General features: G+C 44.6%; 1 protein-coding gene across 1 annotated transcript in view; it reads left to right on the top strand.

Moving 5' to 3' along the window:
• LOC121554930 (low-density lipoprotein receptor-related protein 1B-like) overlaps positions 1-20,339 on the top strand; it is a 331,365-nt gene that overhangs the window by 48,259 nt on the left and 262,767 nt on the right. The window contains exons 14-17 of the mRNA XM_041868634.2: positions 1,980-2,150; positions 4,631-4,813; positions 8,869-9,069; positions 19,056-19,301. Coding sequence (XP_041724568.2) covers positions 1,980-2,150; positions 4,631-4,813; positions 8,869-9,069; positions 19,056-19,301 — 801 coding nt within the window. The remainder of the gene's footprint in view (positions 1-1,979; positions 2,151-4,630; positions 4,814-8,868; positions 9,070-19,055; positions 19,302-20,339) is intronic.

The raw sequence follows: 20,339 nt of genomic DNA, 5'->3' as shown, positions 1-20,339 counted from the left end.
GTACCAAAAAAAAGTATCCAGGGGAAGCCAGTTTGGATTTGACTTCAGACCAATCACATCATAAGCCAAATGTCATTATTGACAGAAAAAAAGTGTAATTCTTGTTTCTCGTTGTGTTGTTGTCCTCCGGTTGCTAGCTAGCTAGCTAAAATAGTCCCTTTCCTAAATTAGCCATGGATGGAGATAGGGATTTGGACTTGTGCTTTTACTTACTTCTCCATACTGGCCAATGATTATAACGGCAATTCTGATCCAACCATAAATTCAAACATTGTGCGCCTGGCCTGAGAGGATGGAAGTTCAACATGTAGCTAGATGTAGTAATGTTAATTAGCTGGCCTGGTGCATCGTTACCCATGAAGGGAAGTTAGGCTAGCAAGCAAGTATTTTAGCCAGGTAGCCTAGGACAACAAAAACTAAAAGCATATACTCTCATAGACCGTTTAGGCAACATGAAAGAGGAGAATGGCATTGGCGTTTCTCTACAAGTAGGGTGAGTCGACATGTTCTTTCTACTTGCACGCACGCACACACTACACACACACAGAAATCAGTACCATGGACAGTCACATCATATTTAGCTTACGTTGATTGGACTAAATCGTTTTTGGTATCTTTTAGTTGTCACTGTATTAGACTAAGCATAGGTGATTAGATGATGTTGAAATGTTGAAGTTGAAATGGTGCTGGAATAGTGGAGGCAGCTCTTGTTTTCTTTGCGACTTGCGGTAACTCTCTGTGGTTCTAAATCAATAGTTGTTTAGTAGTCCGAAAATGTCGGAAACATTACCTTGCTTGACCATGTTGTAGGTCATGTAACTGTTTGTAATATGGCTTTTTTTTATGGATTGGCTTCCCCAGTGATTTTACCTACGCACCGCTACTTATTGATTTATTGCCATTTTTTAACTTAGATTTTTGGTTGAGATGGTGATGTGAATCCAACATATCAATTATTAATTTGTAGACAAACTGGAATTAAAGCCAAAATAAGTACATCTCCTACAAATGTTGATACTTGGTTGTGTTGACAACCAAACACAATTCAATAACCAGTTTGTCTACAAATTAATAATTGATGTTGGATTTTTTTTATCCATCTCAACCAAAAATTGAAGTTAAAGAATAGGACTAAATCAAATCAAACTTTAAATGCACTTTACATAGAGTTTGATTTGATTTACTCCTATTCTTTAACTTTAACTTTTGGTTGAGATGGAGACATGAATCCAACATTTCAACTTCAGTTGAACCCTGGGTTGAATTGAAACAATAGCTGTTGATGACTTCACAAATGCTATATACTGTAGGCCTAAATAGTATAAATGATTATAGATTACTTATAAATTATGGTTACATTTAATTTGCTCTGGTAGACCTACCCTTTGGAATGACTTCGCGACAGTGAATCTATTTTGTTATTAAGTGGAGCTCTCTCAATAATCATTCTCACAATTGCACATGGTAATAGTCAGTGAGAAATATCAAAGCTAAGCAGGGCTGAACTTGTTTAAAACCCTGGATAGGAGACCAACGGAATAACTGTAGATATATCAACTCTCCAGTAAGAGGTGCTGCCCATCCTATCTTTTTTTTTTTCTGATATTAGATATAATGTTGAAAGGTCCAAATTCAACATATTTTATACATTGTTTGTCTATGTTGAAAATTGGTTACCATGATGACATAATCCTGTGGTTGAACATTCACCCTCAAAACACGTTGATGACTTTTTTTCAAATCCAATGTATTTCCCACGTCTCAATACTTTGACAAATTAAAATTGAAACAACGTTGATTCAACCAGTTTGTGCCCAGTGGGATGTGACGAGTACGGTAACATTGCCTGATACGTGAAGACTTCTGTGACCTCCCCAAGCGAATGCATAGGCTTTAGCTCAGCATGCTAACACATTCTTATGACATGAAGGAGTCAAACCTAGTCAGTCACACTTGCTATTTTTTCTCTGTGTCCCCAGATGATGACTGTGGAGATGGTAGTGATGAGGTCAGTTGTGTCCACTCCTGCTCCAACACCCAGTTCCAGTGCTCCAGTGGGAGATGTATTCCAGACCACTGGGCCTGCGATGGGGACAATGACTGTGGAGACTTCAGTGACGAGAACACCACCTGTGGAGGGTCTGAAGCTGGTGAGAGAAACCATGCTGTTATTTGTAATTCCTGTATCATAGCACTTTTTGTTAGCAATTACAAGATTATGTGCCCACAATTAAGAAAAAAATATGCTGCTCATACTACTACCATGTATTCATAATGCAAATTTACCTTCATAAGTGATAGTGTCATCCCTCATTTTGACAAATTAATGAACTTTGCACTAAGTATCATGTTAACTATCCCAACATCGTGGGTAGATGCTTTCAAGGCGGGCTAACTACTCTTCATCATTACTGCACATGCAGCAATAAGCGTAACTATTAATAATTCAATTGGCATTTAAATCAGTAGAAAGAAAAAATAAAAGATAATGAGTTCAAAGTAACTATTAATTGGCCTGGTCTAATGTCCTTAAGTCTTCATCCTCCTCTCTCAGCTCTCGCTCTGCTGATCTAATCGCATCTACTGTTCACAAGAGTACAACATCAAGATTTGAATCTTTTAATCGGTTATAATTACCTCAGAAAGCTGAGCCGAGCCCGGGCGGCTGAAATACTCACAGCTCACTACCTTGTCACTAGAATGAGGAAGCTATTCATCAAACCGTATCCTGATGTCCAGCCCCAGCTCCAGACTTTTCCTTTCTACTCTAATACAGTGTAGTGTTGTTGTGTTGTGGTCCACCCCTGGGGTTACAGCTCTGGCTCGGCAGGCCCTGACTGTTATGGAAATACTTCTGATCTGTCACGATCGTCGTAGGAAGTAGACCAAGGCGCAGCGTGATGAACGAACATGTTTATTTATCATTAGCGATAAACACGGACAGTAAACAAAAACAACAAACGACTCGTAACGTCCTAGGTAACATAGACCAACTGGAACAAGAACCCACAAACACAAAGGGAAAAACAGACAGTTTAAATATGGCTCCCAATCAGAGACAACCAGCCACAGCTGACACTCGTTGCCTCTGATTGGGAGTCACTCAGGCCAACATAGAAATAAACAAACTAGAACTCCCAACATAGAAATATAACACATAGAATGAACACACCCTGGCTCAACATATAGAGTCCCAGAGCCAGGGTGTGACATGATCTCTGATTTCAGATTTTTTCTTTTTTTCTTGGCAATGTGGAAATGGTTACGTTGAATACAGTTGGTCTTGTAACTACCTAGCATGATTAAAAATAACATTTGAACGATCAATCATACATATAATTTAACCATAGCTTTGAATGGAATAGCATAGAATAGAATATACATAACCCAATATTGTCAAAAGTTTGCCCACTGTGAACCAATTTTCGCATTCACAGAAGGATTCTGTTTAAGTGATAATGCCCGAGAGGCCGGTGTTTGGAGGATATATTGGCACGGGTGTTGTTAGGCCCGAGACGAGGTTGAGGGCTGGCAAACCGTGCCAGTATATCCTCCAAACACGAGCTTTGAGGGCATTATCACTTTTATACAGTGGGTTACCAACATATTAAAATAATGATTGACATATTTTCATAAAAACATTTATTTTGATGAATTTATTCATACTATTTAATCCTTCCACAAAATATATTACCGACACAAATCTAGGGTTTGCTACCCAAGCCGGCTGGTCGTTCATTCTATTGGTTCGGTTGCCAGAGATGCGACCCACTTGTTCAGTCTTTTTGTTCTGTATCTATGGAAGCAACCCAGTCGTTCGTTCTAAATGTTTTATTGCAATACTGGCTGGCAACGTTCTTATCCCTTGCTTGCTAGCTAGTCAACGACGGCTAACTTACAGTCACGTCAAACAGTGCAGCCAGAACAACAGCAAAGTAGCTGCATTTGTTTAAGCTGTTTTCTAGTGACATTTATTTGGATACATCCATAACAATGAGCTAATGATGCACGATTTCACCTGGCATAGAAAATGTGCTCTCTCGTCAGGACTCTGTTGTTAAGAGGAGCTAGCCAACAACACAGCTAACACAATCACTTCAAACTGAAGCTGGAAAGACAGCAAATGAGGGTGCATTTCATTTAGTTTGACCTGTTTTCTATTGACATTTCTTTGTATATATCCATAAAATTTATGCTGATTCATGATTTCGATTGGCTGAGAAAAGCTGCCTGCTTGTCTGTTTCATCCCGACTCCCGACATGTTTGTTACTATGGGACAGCTGGAGATCGAATTTCAATATCAAAACAATGTTGCAAATGTCGGAGAGACAGACAGCAAAGTTTATACAAATCTCTGCTGTTGAAAATCAAATGCTAGTCTTAAAGAAATAGGATATAATGCCTAGATGCTTTTTATAGTGGAGATCAAGTTTATAAATTGCCTGGCTGGGCTGATGAGACAGTGGATTGCGCAGTAAGCTTGAACAGAGTAACTAGGCATTTCAACGTCAAAGCTTTAGCCGGTGGTAACTTGTAGAATAGACACAGGTTGGAATGAGGCTTTAACCAATCAGCATCCAGGATTAGACCCACCCGTTGTATAATTATTGATCTATTTTTCCCTTGCAGCGTTGCCTCCTGTGATAGAGTGCAGTGGGGATGAGTTCCACTGTACGGCAGACGGTACGTGTATCCCAGAGCGCTGGAGGTGTGATGGGGACAAAGACTGCGAGGACGGTGGTGACGAGGTGGCCTGTGAGGGCACCAAGAGGATGTGTGACCCCAAGGCCAAGTTCACATGCAAAGACACAGGTAGGATAGAGACTTTTCTCTCAGTAATCGGAACCCAGAACCAAAACTTCCTAGCTAACTCGGTTTGCCTAAGAAAATATTTTGTCTGATGGTAGTGTACGATCTTTGACCATTACATTAATGATAAACTAGAAGCAAAGTTAAAAGGATGCCATTGACCAACATCAAATAGCAGAGCAAGAAACATGTTTAATACACATATAAACTCTAGCCTCACCAACTCTCTATTTAGTACGTCATGGAAATTGCATAGATTTTATAGTACCATCTATTTCCTCCAGCAAAACACGAGGAAAAGAATGTCGCTGGGATGTATAGTGGCCGCTTTGCGGGCTCCTGACCAATTCTGCTATTTTGTGTTTTTTTGCGCTGATTTTAATTTTTTTGTACATAATGGTTCTGCCATCGTTTACTATGACCAAAAATAGCTCCTGGACATTAGAACAGTGATCACTAAACTCAATGAAGATTTCTACTTCAATGAGTCAGCGGCGAAGGACATAATGCTCAACCCGGACCAGGCCCTAATCCCTGACACTTGGAAGAGAAAGAGACAGCTATATAGAGGCCGACGTGTGGGTACCCTGATGAAACTACAGCGGCGAGTAAATGAACCACCTCTACCCTCTGTTCTATTGGCGAATACACAATCACTGGAGAACAAACTAGACGAGCTCCGTTCAAGACTGTCCTATCAACGGGATCTGAAGAACTGTAATATCCTATGTTCCTCGGAAACTTGGCTGAACAAGGACATGGATAAGATTCTAGCTGGTTTTTCTATATAATAATAAATAATATGCCATTTAGTAGACGCTTTTATCCAAAGCGACTTACAGTCATGCATCGGCAGGACAGAACGGCAGTGTCGGATAAGCTCAAGGGGGGTGGTGTGTGTCTCTTTGTTAACAACAGCTGGTGCGCAATCACTAATATTAAGAACGTCTCAAGGTTCTGTTCGCCTGAGTTAGAATACCTCATGAGAAGCTGTAGACCATGCTATTTAACGAGTGAGTTTTCATCTATATTTTTCGTAGCTGTCTATTACCACCAAAAAACCATGCTGGCACAAAGACGGCACTCAGCGAGCTGTATAGGGCCATAATCAAACAAGAAAATGCTCACACAGAGGCGACGCTACTAGTGGCTGGTGATTTTAATGGAGGAAAACTGAAATCCGTTTTACCAGTATGTCACCTGTGCAACTAGAGGCGAAAAAACTCTAGATCCACACAGACGCATACAAAACTCTTCCTCACCCTCCATTTGGCAAATCTGACCATAACTCTATTATCCTTATTCCTGCTTAGAAGCAAAAACTCAAACAAGAAGTACCAGTGACGTGCTCAATACGGAAGTGGTCCGATGAAGTAGATGCTAAGCTACAGGACTGTTTCGCTAGCACAGTGGAATATGTTCCAGGACTCATCCGATGGTATTGAGGAGTTTACTACATCAGTCACCGGTTTAATTAATAAGTGCATCGCAGTGACCATACGTCCAGTGTACACATCCCAACCAGAAGCCATGTATTACAGGCAACATCTGCACTGAGATAAAGGCTAGAGCTTAAGCTTTCAAGGAGCGGGACACTAACCTGGATGCGTATAAGAAATCCCGCTATGCCCTCCGACGAACCATCAAACAGGCAAAGCGTCAATACAAGACTAAGATCAAATCTTACTACATCAGCTGTGACGTGCAGAGGATGTGGCAGGGTTTGCAAACTATCACAGATTACAAAGGGAACCCCAGCCACGAGCTGCCCAGTGACGCGAGCCTACCAGATGAGCTGAATGCCTTTTATGCTCACTTCGAGGCAAGCAACACTGAACCATGCGTGAGAGCACTAGCTGTTCAAGACTGTGTAATCACACTTTCCGCAGCCGATGTGAGTAAGACCTTTAAACAGGTTAACATTCACAAGGTCGCTGGGCCAGACGGATTACCAGGACGTGTACTCAGAGCATGCACTGACCAGCTGGCAAGTGTCTTCACTGATATTTTCAACCTCTCCTCACCCAGTTTGCAGAACACCATTGTCTCTGTGCCCAAGAACGCCAAGGTAACCTGTCTAAATAACTATCGCCCCATAGTGCTCACATCTGTAGCCATGGAATGCTTTGAAAGGCTGGTCATGGCTCACATCAAAACCATCATCTCATACACCCTGGACCCACTCCAAATCACATACCGCCCCACCAGATCCAGAGATGATGCAATCTCTATTGCACTCCACACTGCCCTTTCCCACTTGGACAAAAGGAACACCTACGTGATAATGCTGTTCATTGACTACAGCTCAGCATTCAACACCATAGTGCCCTCCAAGCTCACCACTAAGCTAAGGACCCTGGGACTGAACACCTCCCTCTGCAACTGGATCCTGGACTTCCTGACGGGAAGCCCCCAGGTGGTGAGGGCAGTCGACAACACATCTGCCACGCTGACCCTGAACACTGGGGCCCCTCAGGGGTGCGTGCTTAGTCCCCTCTTGTACTCCCTGTTCACCCACGACATCGTGGCCACGCACGACTCCAACACCATCATTATGTTTGCCGACAACACAACGGTGGTAGGCCTGATCACCGACAATGATGAGACAGCCTATAGGGAGGAGGTCAGAGACCTGGCATTGTGGTGCCAGGACAACAACCTCTCCCTCAACATCAGCAAGACAAAGGAGTTGATCGTGGACTACAGGAAACAGAGGGCCGAGCACGCCCCCATTCACATCAACAGGGCTGTAATGGAGCGGGTCGAGAGCTTCAAGTTGCTCTTCCCCCTCACGAGGCTGAAAATATTCAACAGCTTCTACCCCCAAGCCATAAGACTGCTAAATAGTTAGTTAAATAGTTAACCAAATAGCTACCCGAACTATCTGCATTGATCCTTTTTGCACTAACTTTCTTTGACTCATCACATACGCTGCTGCTACTCTTTACTATCTGTCACTTTATTCCTAGTTACAGTATATGTATGTACATATCTTCTTCAATGACCTCGTACCCCTACACATCGACTCAGTACTGGTACCCTTGTAAATAGCCAAGTTATCGTTACTCATTGTGTATCTATTATTGCTTTTATTATTAGGTGTTTTACTTTTCTATTATTTCTCAATTTTCTTTCTCTCTGCAGTGTTGGGAAGGGCCGTAAGTAAGCATTTCACTGTTAGTCCACACCTGTTGTTTACTAAGCATGTGATTAATAAAATGTTATATGAAATTTGATTTGAAGTGCAACAGAGGTGAATCCAGCTTTGATCGCAGGCCTCTAAATTAGGATGCTCTGTAATCCAGGCTTCACACAGTTAATTAACGATGATACTGTAAATTCTGGCATATCTGTGCCTCAATCCCCTGCAGTTATTACACCGGCTCTGGCTGCGTCTTTGTAACACACATGGCGAGCAAGGGGAATTTGAGATTATCCCTGGTAGCAGGTATCAGGAGGCTGTGTTGATCTAGCTGTGGATTTTCACATGATGTGAAGCATTTAACTCACCACTGTGGCTGTACCCTTCTGTTGATGGACTCACGGCAGGAAGAAGATTGATTTTTGACACCTCAAAATATCTCAGTATTGCATTACATCATGTAATGTAGTACTGTATGTTCTAGTCTAAACTCATGATACAGTATACTGTGTGTATTTTACAGTCTTTGTAGACTGCAATCACCTCATTCTGTGGAAAAGATTATGATATGTATCATGCTATGCCTAAAATTGCATTCAGGCTGTTGGTCTCAATTCTTTATTCGTGATTTAGATGTCAAATTGCTTTTTTTCAAAGTGCCTGAGAGATTATTCACCAAGTTTATTACAGAAGCTTGAAGTTCACTGTGTGGTTATGTTGATTGGTTCCTCTTCAGCATTTGCAGTAGTGTATTCCCTAAGGTTTCTTTTTCAGAGGTTCTACTCGACTGTGTGGAGAGCTGATGATTGGTATTATCTTCTGTATCTGTTTTGGTTGTGTTTATGGATTGTGCGCATTTGTGTGTGTGTGTGTGTGTATGTCTGTATGTGTCTGTGTACGTGTGTGACACCATCAGGAAAGTGTATCACCAAGAGCTGGGTGTGTGATGGAGATATCGACTGTGAGGATCGTTCTGATGAGGATTCCTGTGAGGCAGCTGTCTGTAAGCCTCCAAAATACCCCTGTGCCAACGACACCTCCACTTGCCTGCCACCAGAGAAGATCTGCAACGGCAAGACCGACTGTGCTGACCAGTCTGACGAAGGGCCTTTCTGTGGTAATAAAGAGAGCTATTATTTTTAGTACACCATATTGCTTGAGACCGTAGAGACAGACTAGTCTGTGGTCTTTCTGCCTAGTTGTGAAGAATCATTCCATTTTTGAAGTGGAAGAGATGTGTTTAGAGCAGTGGTATTTAAACTTTTCCATCTGGGACACCATTTTTCTCGCCAGAATTTCTGGGGACTCCACCCCAAATCTAATGACACAACCTTAAAATATGTAAAGTTTTATTTTCACATAAAGAAATAACTCTTCAATTCATTACATTTTAATCTCTCTAAGACAGTGGTTCTCAAACCTCTCCTCGGGGACCCCCAGACGTTTCAGAATTTGGTTGTAGCTCTGAACTAGCACACCTGATTCAACTAGTCAAGTTGAATCAGGTGTGCTAGCTCTGGAAAATATCAAGTACATGGAATGGCTGGGGGCCCCCCGAGGAGAAGTTTGAGAACCACAGCTCTAAAAGAACCAATACATACATTTACTCAATAACATTGTATTTTCAAATAATCTTTCTCAATAACATATTTTCCCATAAAATAATCTGTACACTTAATGTATTGTTATTTTTTGCCAGCCCCACTGCAATTCCCCGACCCCGACTTTGAATACCACTGGTGTAACGATAATTTTTCTACAGGACATTTTTTACAACTATCTCACTGAGCCGCCCACCCCAGAGTATACAGGATGTGTTAAGTGTGCAAGTTCTCATTTAACACGCACAGATCCCAGAGACATATGTGTTAGAGTCAACACTGTCTCTCCCTACGGAGTAGTATTATATCTATTCATTCTCATAGCCTTGAGAGCAGCTCGATGATGCGCCAACATGCTGTTGATTCAGAGACCAATGGGACTGGACATAAAGAATAGCTACCAGACTTCTCCAATGATTACCAACACATATATGTTTGTCCAAGGCCCATCGGAGGAAAAATATGTTAATCTCATGTGAATAGTACACATCTAATCCGTTTGACTAAACAATGTAAACATTTCAGAGCACAAAGTGCTTATACAGAAACCCAGCCTAAATTCCCAAACAGCAAGCAATGCAGATGTACAGTGAGGGAAAAAAGTATTTGATCCCCTGCTGATTTTGTATGTTTGCCCACTGACAAAGACATGATCATTCTGTAATTTTAATGGTAGGTTTATTTGAACAGTGAGAGACAGAATAACAACAAAAAAATCCAGAAAAACACAAAAATTTTATAAATTGATTAGCATTTTAATGAGGGAAATAAGTATTTGACCCCTCTGCAAAACATGACTCAGTACTTGGTGGCAAAACCCTTGTTGGCAAACAGAGGTCAGACTTTTCTTGTAGTTGGCCACCAGGTTTGCACACATCTCAGGAGGGATTTTGTCCCACTCCTCTTTGCAGATCTTCTCCAAGTCATTAAGGTTTCGAGGCTGACGTTTGGCAACTCGAACCTTCAGCTCCCTCCACAGATTTTCTATGGGATTAAGGTCTGGAGACTGGCTAGGCCACTCCAGGACCTTAATGTGCTTCTTCTTGAGCAACTCCTTTGTTGCCTTGGCCGTTTGTTTTGGGTCATTGTCATGCTGGAATACCCATCCACGACCCATTTTTTAAAAACATTTTAGTCATTTTAGCAGACGCTCTTATCCAGAGCGACTTCCAGTTAGTGAGTGCATAATTATTATTTTTTTTCATACTGGCCCCCCGTGAATCAAACCCACAACCCTAGCGTTAGAAGTGCCATGCTCTACCAACTGAGGGAAGGAGGTTCTCACCCAAGATCTGACGATACATGGCCCCGTCCATCGTCCCTTTGATGCGGTGAAGTTGTCTTGTCCCCTTAGCAGAAAAACACCCCCAAAGCATAATGTTTCCACCTCCATGTTTGACGGTGGAGATGGTGTTCTTGGGGTCATAGGCACCATTCCTCCTCCTCCAAACATGGCGAGTTGAGTTGATGCCAAAGAGCTCCATTTTGGTCTCATCTGACCACAACACTTTCACCCAGTTCTCCTCTGAATCATTCAGATGTTCATTGGCAAACTTCAGACGGGCCTGTATATGTGCTTTCTTGAGCGGGGGACCTTGCGGGCGCTGCAGGATTTCAGTCCTTCACGGCGTAGTGTGTTACCAGTTGTTTTCTTGGTGACTATGGTCCCAGCTGCCTTGAGATCATTGACAAGATCCTCCCATGTAGTTCTGGGCTGATTCCTCACCGTTCTCATGATCATTGCAACTCCACGAGGTGAGATCTTGCATGGAGCCCCAGGCCGAGGGAGATTGACAGTTATTTTGTGTTTCTTGTCACCTTCTCACCAAGCTGCTTGGCGATGGTCTTGTAGCCAATTCCAGCCTTGTGTAGGTCTACAATCTTGTCCCTGACATCCTTGGAGAGCTCTTTGGTCTTGGCCATGGTGGAGAGTTTGGAATCTGATTGATTGATTGCTTCTGTGGACAGGTGTCTTTTATACAGGTAACAAGCTGAGATTAGGAGCACTCCCTTTAAGAGTGTGCTCCTAATCTCAGCTCGTTACCTGTATAAAAGACACCTGGGAGACAGAAATCTTTCTGATTGAGAGGAGGTCAAATACTTATTTCCCTTATTAAAATGCAAATAAATGTATAACATTTTTGACATGCGTTTTTCTGGATTTTTGTTGCTGTTATTCTGTCTCTCACTGTTCATATAAACCTACCATTAAAATTATAGACTGATCATTTCTTTGTCAGTGGGCAAACTTATAAAATCAGCAGGGGATCAAATACTTTTTTCCCTCACTGTAGAAGCACAGTGGCTAGGAAAGACTCCATAGAAAGGCAGGAACCTAGGCAGAAACCTAGAGAGGGAACCATCCTTTTCTGGCTGTGTCAGTGGAGATTATAAGAGTACATGGTCATTAAGGCCAGATCGTTCTTCAAGATGTTCAAACGTTCATAGATGACCAGCAGGGTCAAATATAAATAACAGTGGGTTAGAGGGTGCAACAGGTCAGGACCTTAGGATTAAATGTGGCTATAGCAAATGGATATAGATCTCATTCCGTCAGTAGAGGATGCCTGGTCGTTCTTTAAAAGTAATTTCCTCTCAATCTTAAATAAACATGCCCCATTCAAAAAATACAGAACTAAGAACAGATATAGCCCCTGGTTCTCCTCAGACTTGACTGCCCTTGACCAGCACAAAAACATCCTGTGGCGTACTGCATTAGCATCAAATAGCCCCCGCGATATGCAACTTTTCAGGGAAGTTAGGAACCAATATACACAAGCAGTTAGGAAAGCAAAGGCTAACTTTTTCAAACAGAAATTTGCATCCTGTAGCACTAACTCCAAAAGGTTTTGGGACACTGTAAAGTCCATGGAGAATAAGAGCACTTCCTCCCAGCTGCCGACTGCACTGAGGCTAGGAAACACTATCACCACCGATAAATCTACAATAATCGAGAATTTCAACAAGCATTTTGCTACGGCTGGCCATGCTTTCCACCTGGCTACCACTACCCCGGCCACCAGCTCTGCACCCTCCGCTGCAACTTGCCCATGCCCCCCCCGCTTCTCCTTCACACAAATCCAGACAGCTGATGTTCTGAAAGAGCTGCAAAATCTGGACCCCTACAAATCATCTGGGCTAGACAATCTGGACCCTTTCTTTTCTAAAACTAGCCGCCGAAATTGTCGCAACCCCTATTACTAGCCTGTTCAACCTCTCTTTCGTAACGTCTGAGATCCCCAGAGATTGGAAAGCTGCCGCGGTCATCCCCCTCTTCAAAGGGGGTGACACTCTAGATCCAAACTGTTACAGACCCATATCCATCCTGCCCTGCCTTTCGAAAGTTTTTGAAAGCCAAGTTAACAAACAGATCACCGACCATTTCGAATCCCACCGTACCTTCTCCGCTATGCAATCCGGTTTCCGAGCTGGTCATGGGTGCACTTCAGCCACGCTCAAGGTCCTAAACGATATTATAATCGCGATCGATAATAGACAGTACTGTGCAGCCGTCTTCATCGACCTGGCCAAGGCTTTCGACTCTGTCAACCACCGCATTCTTATTGGCAGACTAAATAGCCTTGGTTTCTCAAATGACTGCCTCGCCTGGTTCACCAACTACTTCTCAGATAGAGTTCAATGTGTCAAATCGGAGGGCCTGTTGTCTGGACCTATGGCATTCTCTATGGGGGTGCCACAGGGTTCAATTCTTGGGCCGACTTTTTTCTCCGTGTATATCAATGATGTTGCTCTTGCTGCTGGTGACTCTCAGATCCACCTCTACGCGGACGACACCATTTTGTATACATCTGGCCCTTCATTGGACACTGTGTTAACAAACCTCCAAACGAGCTTCAATGCCATACAACACTCCTTCAGTAGCCTCCAACTGCTCTTAAACACTAGTAAAACTAAATGCATGCTCTTCAACCGAACGCTGCTTGCACCCGCCCACCCGACTAGAATCACTACTCTCGACGGGTCTGACCTAGAGTATGTGGACAACTACAAATACCTAGGTGTCTGGTTAGACTGTAAACTCTCCTTCCAGACTCACATTAAGCATCTCCAATCAAAAGTTAAATCTAGAATCAGTTTCCTATTTCGCAACAAAGCCTCCTTCACTCATGCTGCCAAACAAGGCCTCCAACACTCTACTCAGCAAATTGGATGTAGTCTATCACAGTGCCATCTGTTTTGTCTCCAAAGCCCCATATACTACCCACCACTGTGACCTGTACGCTCTTGTTGGCTGGTCCTCACTACATATTCGTCGCCAAACCCACTGGCTCCAGGTCATCTATAAATCACTGCTAGGCAAATCCCCGCCTTATCTTAGCTCATTGGTCACCATAGCAACACCCACCCATAGTATGCGCTCCAGCAGGTATATCTCACTTGTCATCCCCAAAGCCAACACCTCCTTTGGCCGCCATTCCTTCCAGTTCTCTGCTGCCAATGACTGGAACAAATTGCAAAAATCTCTGAAGCTGGAGACACTTATCTCCCTCACTAACTTTAAGCATCAGTTGTCAGAGCACCTTACCGATCACTGCACCTGTACACAGCCCATCTGAAATTAGCCCGCCCAACTACCTCATCCCTGTATTGTTATTTATTTTTGCTCATTTGTACCCCAGTATCTCTATTTGCACAACATCTCTTGCACATCTATCATTCCAGTGTTAATACTAATTGTAATTATTTTGCACTATAGCCTATTTATTGCCTTACCTCCATAACTTGCTACATTTGCACACACTGTATATATATTTTGTTGTAATTTTGACTTTATGTTTTGTTTTACCCCATATGTAACTCTGTGTTGTTGTTTTTATCGCACTGCTTTGCTTTATCTTGGCCAGGTCGCAGTTGTAAATAAGAACTTATTCTCAACTGGCTTACCTGGTTAAATAAAGGTGAAATAAAATAATAAATAAAAAAATAAAAAAATAGCAGAGCATTCAGAGGTCAAGACAGCAGGTGCGGTAGGGAGAGAGAGAAAGGGAGGGAAAGAGAAAGAGAGAGAGAGAGAGAGAGAGAGAGAGAGAGAGAGAGAGAGAGAGAGAGAGAGAGAGAGAGAGAGTCGAAGACAGCAGATCCGGGTCAAGGTAGCACATCCGGTTAACAGGTCAGGGTTCCATAGCAGGCTGAACAGTTGAAACTGAAGCAGCAGCATGACCAGGTGGACTGGGGACAGCCAGGAGTCATCATGCCAGTTAGTCCTGAGGCATGGTCCTAGGGCTCAGGTCCTCCGGGAGGGGAGGAAGAGAGGGAGAGAGAATTAGAGGCATACTCAAGTTCACATAGGACACCAGATAAAACAGGAGAATTTCACCAAATAGGAAAGACTGACCCTAGCCCTCTGGCACACAGACTATTGCAGCATAGATACTGGAGGCTGAGACGGGGGGGGTCGGAGGGCACTGTGGCCCCGTCCGACGTTACCTCCGGACAGGGCCAAACAAGCAGGATATAACCCCACTCACTTTGTCAAAGTACAGCCCCCACACGACTAGAGGGATATCAACAGACCACCAACTTACTACTATGAGGCAAGGCTGAGTATAGCCCACAAATATCTCCTCTACCGCACGTGCCCGAGGTCGCGCAAGACCGGACAGGAAGATCACGTCAGTGACTCAACCTACTCAAGTTGAGTATAGCGCAAAAAAGCCTGGCACGATGTGACGCACCCCTCCTAGGGACGGTATGGAAGAGCACTAGTAAGTCAGTGACTCGGCCCATGTAATAGGGTCAGAGAATCCCAGTGGAGAGAGGGACCCTCATAGGGGACCATTGTTAGATGCCATAGCTCAGAGTGCATGTGTTATTACTTTTATCTGCCTCCCAAATGGCACACTATTCCGTACATAGTGCACTACTTTTGAACAGAGCCCTATGCAGAAAAGTGTAAATGGAAAAGGGTATAGGGAAGTGGGTGCAATTTGGGATACAACCTTTGAGAAAAGGCCCACACCGTGTTGCCAGCTTCATAACCAATTAGGTCATACAGGGAGACCTTAAGGGCCCTGATTGATTTGAGCCAACTCAGCAGGAGTCATTCCTCCAGCTGTAACCTATGGGAGCACAACGCTCCTCTATCCTCCTCCACCTTCCACACACGCAGGCAGCTAGGGGACCCCCACAGAGAAAATGCAATTGTTTTTTGTCTGTGCCATGAAGATCGTCTTAATCATGGCTAGCTAGCAAGGAGACTTTGGACGTGTAGTGTCATTTTCTCACCAGAATGCGTTTTCATATTCTGGACCTGTCTGGCTCCTTACAATAATCGGGTGCCTAGCTGCTTCAGAGAAAAGTATTCCATTACAGACTGGGGTGAGAATGGGAAACAGACTGCACAAAGAAAGAATCGTTTTGTAAAAAGAATAGTACACAACTGCACAACTTTCTGTAAGGGTTGGTGTGAGGTGTGACCCAGGTGCGGTGCAGGTTAGACAGTAGGCAGTAGGCCGAGATGGTGAAACAAGGAACTTTACTGATGGTCCCGAAGCCAGGATACAAAATAACGGACTTTACACGAAAAAGAAAGGCGGAGCAAATAAGACTCCAAAAAACAGGCATACAGACAAAAATACGAAATACTAACTATAACTGAAATAATAAATAAACAGGGAGAACAGTTCTCACGTACCTGTCCATACGTCCCGCGATCAGACACTGATTAGTACTGCTTGGCATAGTGAAACTAGCAGAGAAAACGGAGCAAGGGAACACAGGAAAGTGAGGGCATAAATACACAGATTAATCAGATAGACACAGGTGACAACAATAGGATCATGATTAGTCCCGACTGTGAGTGAGGAGGTGCCTAAGGTTGTCGGAGGATGACACCTAGTGGGTTGCTCTGGAACTGCGACCCCCTCCTCTGGGTGGAGGCGACGGAATGTTGTTATCAGCCCTGGGTCCAGAATGTCGCTCCTGGGCACGCAGGACCGCTCCTCCGGCCCATAACCCTCCCAGTCCACCAGAAATGTCAGACCCCTCCCCACCCGCCGGCAGTCCAGGATCCGGTCCACAGAGTAAAAGCCGGCTGCCCTCCGACGAGGCGCAGTGGGGGAACAGGACGAGGAGGGGGAGCCAGGGGACAGGTGGTGACGGGCTTGAGGAGGGACACATGGAATGTGGGATGCACCCGCATGGTGGGGGGAAGTTGCAGGCGGTAGGCCACTGGGTTGACTCGCCGGACCACTCTGAATGGCCCGACGAACCGGGGGGACAGCTTCCTGGACTCCATGTGGAGGGGAAGATCGTGCGTGGAGAGCCACACCCTCTGTCCCGGGCGAAAGACCGGGGCCGGGCGACGCCTGCGGTTGGCCTGATGTTGAGAGAAGACCGAGGCCCGCTTAAGCACCGCCCGTACCTGCCTCCAGGTGCGGCGACAGCGACTGATGTTGCTCGGGGAATAGGGGGGGTTGGTACCCATAATGGCACTATAAGGGGGACAGGCCGGTGGACGAGCAGAGAAAGGTGTTGTGGGCGTAATCCGCCCACGCCAGTCGCTGACTCGACGTAGCTGGGTTGCTGGAGGCGTAGGCACTTGGGCACTTGGGGATAGGCAGGGGTCGGAGCAGCCCTGCCGCGGGCTGACGTGAGCTCTTAGTGTGCGCGTCCCTCTCCACCAGGTCCAAGGGGTCGAACTGCCGGGAGAGCGCGTCAGGCTTGGTGTTCTTCGACCCCGGACGGTGTGAGATGGTGAACCGGAACCTGGTGAAGAACAACGCCCACCTGGCCTGGCGCGAGTTGAGCCTCTTGGCCCCCTGAATGTAGGCTAAGTTATTGTGGTCAGTCCATACTACAAATGGATTGGTTGGCCCCCTCTAGCCAATGTCTCCACTCCACCAGGGCGAGCTTGACTGCTAGCAGCTCACGGTTCCCCACGTCGTAATTCCGCTCCACCGGGGACAGCCGATAGGAGAAAAACGAGCAGGGGTGAGTCTTACAGTCCGTGAGGAACCACTGGGACAGGATTGCTCCCACTGCAACGTCTGAAGCATCCACCTCCACAATGAACGGCAGGGACGGATCAGGATGCCCGAGGACCGGGGCAGATGTAAAGCGCCGCTTCAGCGCTTCAAATGCGTTCCCCACTTCTGGGGTCCAGGCGAAGGAGCGTACGCTCATCTTGGTGAGGGCTGTCAGGGGAGCGACTAGCGAGCTAAAATTGCCAATTAATCGCCTATAAAAATTAGTGAACCCTAAAAACCATTGTAGTTGCTTGAGGGATGAGGGCTGGGGCCAATACAGTACCGTGCTGACCGAGGCTGGGTCCATCCGTAGGTCCCCCTGGATGACGATGAACCCCAGGAAGGAGACTGTCTCAGTTTGGAACACACACTTATCCGCCTTGACGTAGAGCTGGTGAAGGAGAAGGCGTTGTGAAGGGCCTGCCTAACATACTGCTGGTGTTCACTCATGTCCTTCGAAAATATGAGGATATCATCCAAATACACGAAGATGCTGTAGTCGAAGAGGTCCCGGAGCATGTCATTGACCAACGCCTGGAACACCGCAGGTGCGTTGGCTAGACCAAACAGCATGACTTGGTACTCGTAATGCCCACTGGGTGTATTAAACGCTGTCTACCACTCATCCCCCTCCCGAATCCTCACCAGGTTGTAGGCGTAACACTTTCCAATTTCATTTTGTGTTGAAGCCTTGGCAGTAATAAAGGCGTCATCCCTCAGGTCATGCTGCCAAGGACTAACTGAACTGTGGAGCGTCTTTCATTATGTAATAGCTTTTTCTTGTGTTGCATATGCAGCGGAAATATTCTGTCATCATGCTCAACTAGCAATCTCTAGCTCAGAGCAAAAAGTGGCAGTGTTATTCTAGCTAGCCAGCTAGTTTTAATTCTGATATTATTTGCATTCCCATTCTCTTTTTTTAAGCGTACCATGCACATTTTGGCCCAACATATTGTAGTCTTATTTTTCTAACCACCGTTTAGGATCCAATGGATGACTTTCCCCCTGTCCATTAACTACCCAATGCTCTTTTGAAAACCATCTCAGATAGGTGTTTGGTTCTTACTTCCTGTCCTCTCTCTCTCTCTACTTCCAGATCAGAGTTGTTTCTTACTTCCTGTCCTCTCTCTCTCTCTCTACTTCCAGATCAGAGTTGGTTCTTACTTCCTGTCCTCTCTCGCTCTACTTCCAGATCAGAGTTGGTTCTTACTTCCTGTTCTGTCTCTCTCTCTCTGCTCCCAGATCAGAGTTGGTTCTTGCTTCCTGTCCTCTCTCTCTACTTCCAGATCAGAGTTGGTTCTTACATCCTGTTCTCTCTCGCTCTACTCCCAGATCAGATTTGGTTCTTACTTCCTGTCCTCTCTCTCTCTACTTCCAGATCAGAGTTGGTTCTTACTTCCTGTCCTCTCTCTCTGCTCCCCAATCAGAGTTGGTTCTTACTTCCTGTCCTCGCTCTCTCTGCTCCCAGATCAGAGTTGGTTCTTACTTCCTGTTCTCTCTCTCTCTGCTCCCAGATAAGTGTTTGGTGGCCAAGGGTGGCTGCAGCCATCAGTGCATGGTGGTACCAGGGACGGGGGTGGTCTGCTCCTGCCCTACAGGGCTCCACCTGGACTCTAACAACAGGACGTGTGAGGCAGTGGACTACTGCAGCAGGCACCTGAAGTGCAGCCAGATGTGTGAGCAGTACAAGACCACCGTCAAGTGTTCCTGCTACCCAGGCTGGAGGCTGGGCCCCGATGGAGACAGCTGCCACAGCACAGGTGAGGTGACAAAGTGTGGGGGCTGCATGTGTAGAGAGTATAGAGTAGAGTAGTACTTTATTGATCCCAACTTGGGAAATTGTTTTATCACTCAGCATAATTAATAAATTACAAAAACAAGACACGTATGAATGACATACACATTTAAGAAAAACACATGATAAGACATGTAGGAAGGTTCCGCCACGTTAATAGCCATAAAAGATATAGACCACTTTAAGATAGGTAAAAAATGCTGTTGTCTATCCTACTCCTGGGAAACAAGCAAAACCACATTCCTATTAAGAAGGCATCAGAAAGAAGGCATAATTTGTGTGTGTGTGTGTGTGTGTTTATGTGGGGGGAGGCTTTACCTAAATCCAATCACACAGCTTTACATGACGGGAACAAACCGTCTAATTGTGTTGTAGTTTGTGTGATTGGATTGATGTTTTGGACGTTTTTTTGCTTCTGTGTTGCTGCTCGTAAACGAGGAGAACATGCAGCCTTGATTTGTCGCATTCAGATTTATGAAGCTCGTTTTTTACTGCTCACCTCTCTATTTCCCTCAGAGATTGATGGCAGTTGCAGTGCTAATCGTATGTTAAAACGGGGAAAGAATAGGCAATTTACTAAAGAACCACATGAACATTTTATTAGTTTTTACATAAATCCATTTTCTGTGCACAATAGAAAACTGAGTAAGAAACTCATTTAATTTGGACAAATGTGCTATTGAATCTGTGGTGATGTTTCATGCAAGGCTCTAGCTTTTGTACAGAGAATTTCAGGTATAACTGAATTATAAATAAGTAGGAACTTGTCAGCATAACAAGTAGCTAACATCCCTACTCCATACAGTATCCAGTCTTTGTCATTGTTCTGTGAATTGAAGATAATATGTTTCTCCGTAGTCAGGATAGGCTTTCTGTTCTGTGCGTAACACTGATTTTGCCTTAGAGTAACCTTGTATCTGGAATTCTCTGAAGATAAGGTGTGTGTACCAGTGCCTAGTCATGAAAGAGCATGATCCAGTGTGTGTGCATGGGCGCACATGTG

Source organism: Coregonus clupeaformis, chromosome 40 (assembly GCF_020615455.1).
Source record: "Coregonus clupeaformis isolate EN_2021a chromosome 40, ASM2061545v1, whole genome shotgun sequence".
NCBI classification, from domain to species: Eukaryota; Metazoa; Chordata; class Actinopteri; order Salmoniformes; family Salmonidae; genus Coregonus; species Coregonus clupeaformis.
Note: the sequence above shows the minus strand (reverse complement) of the source record. Positions and strands in the feature narration are given on the sequence as shown.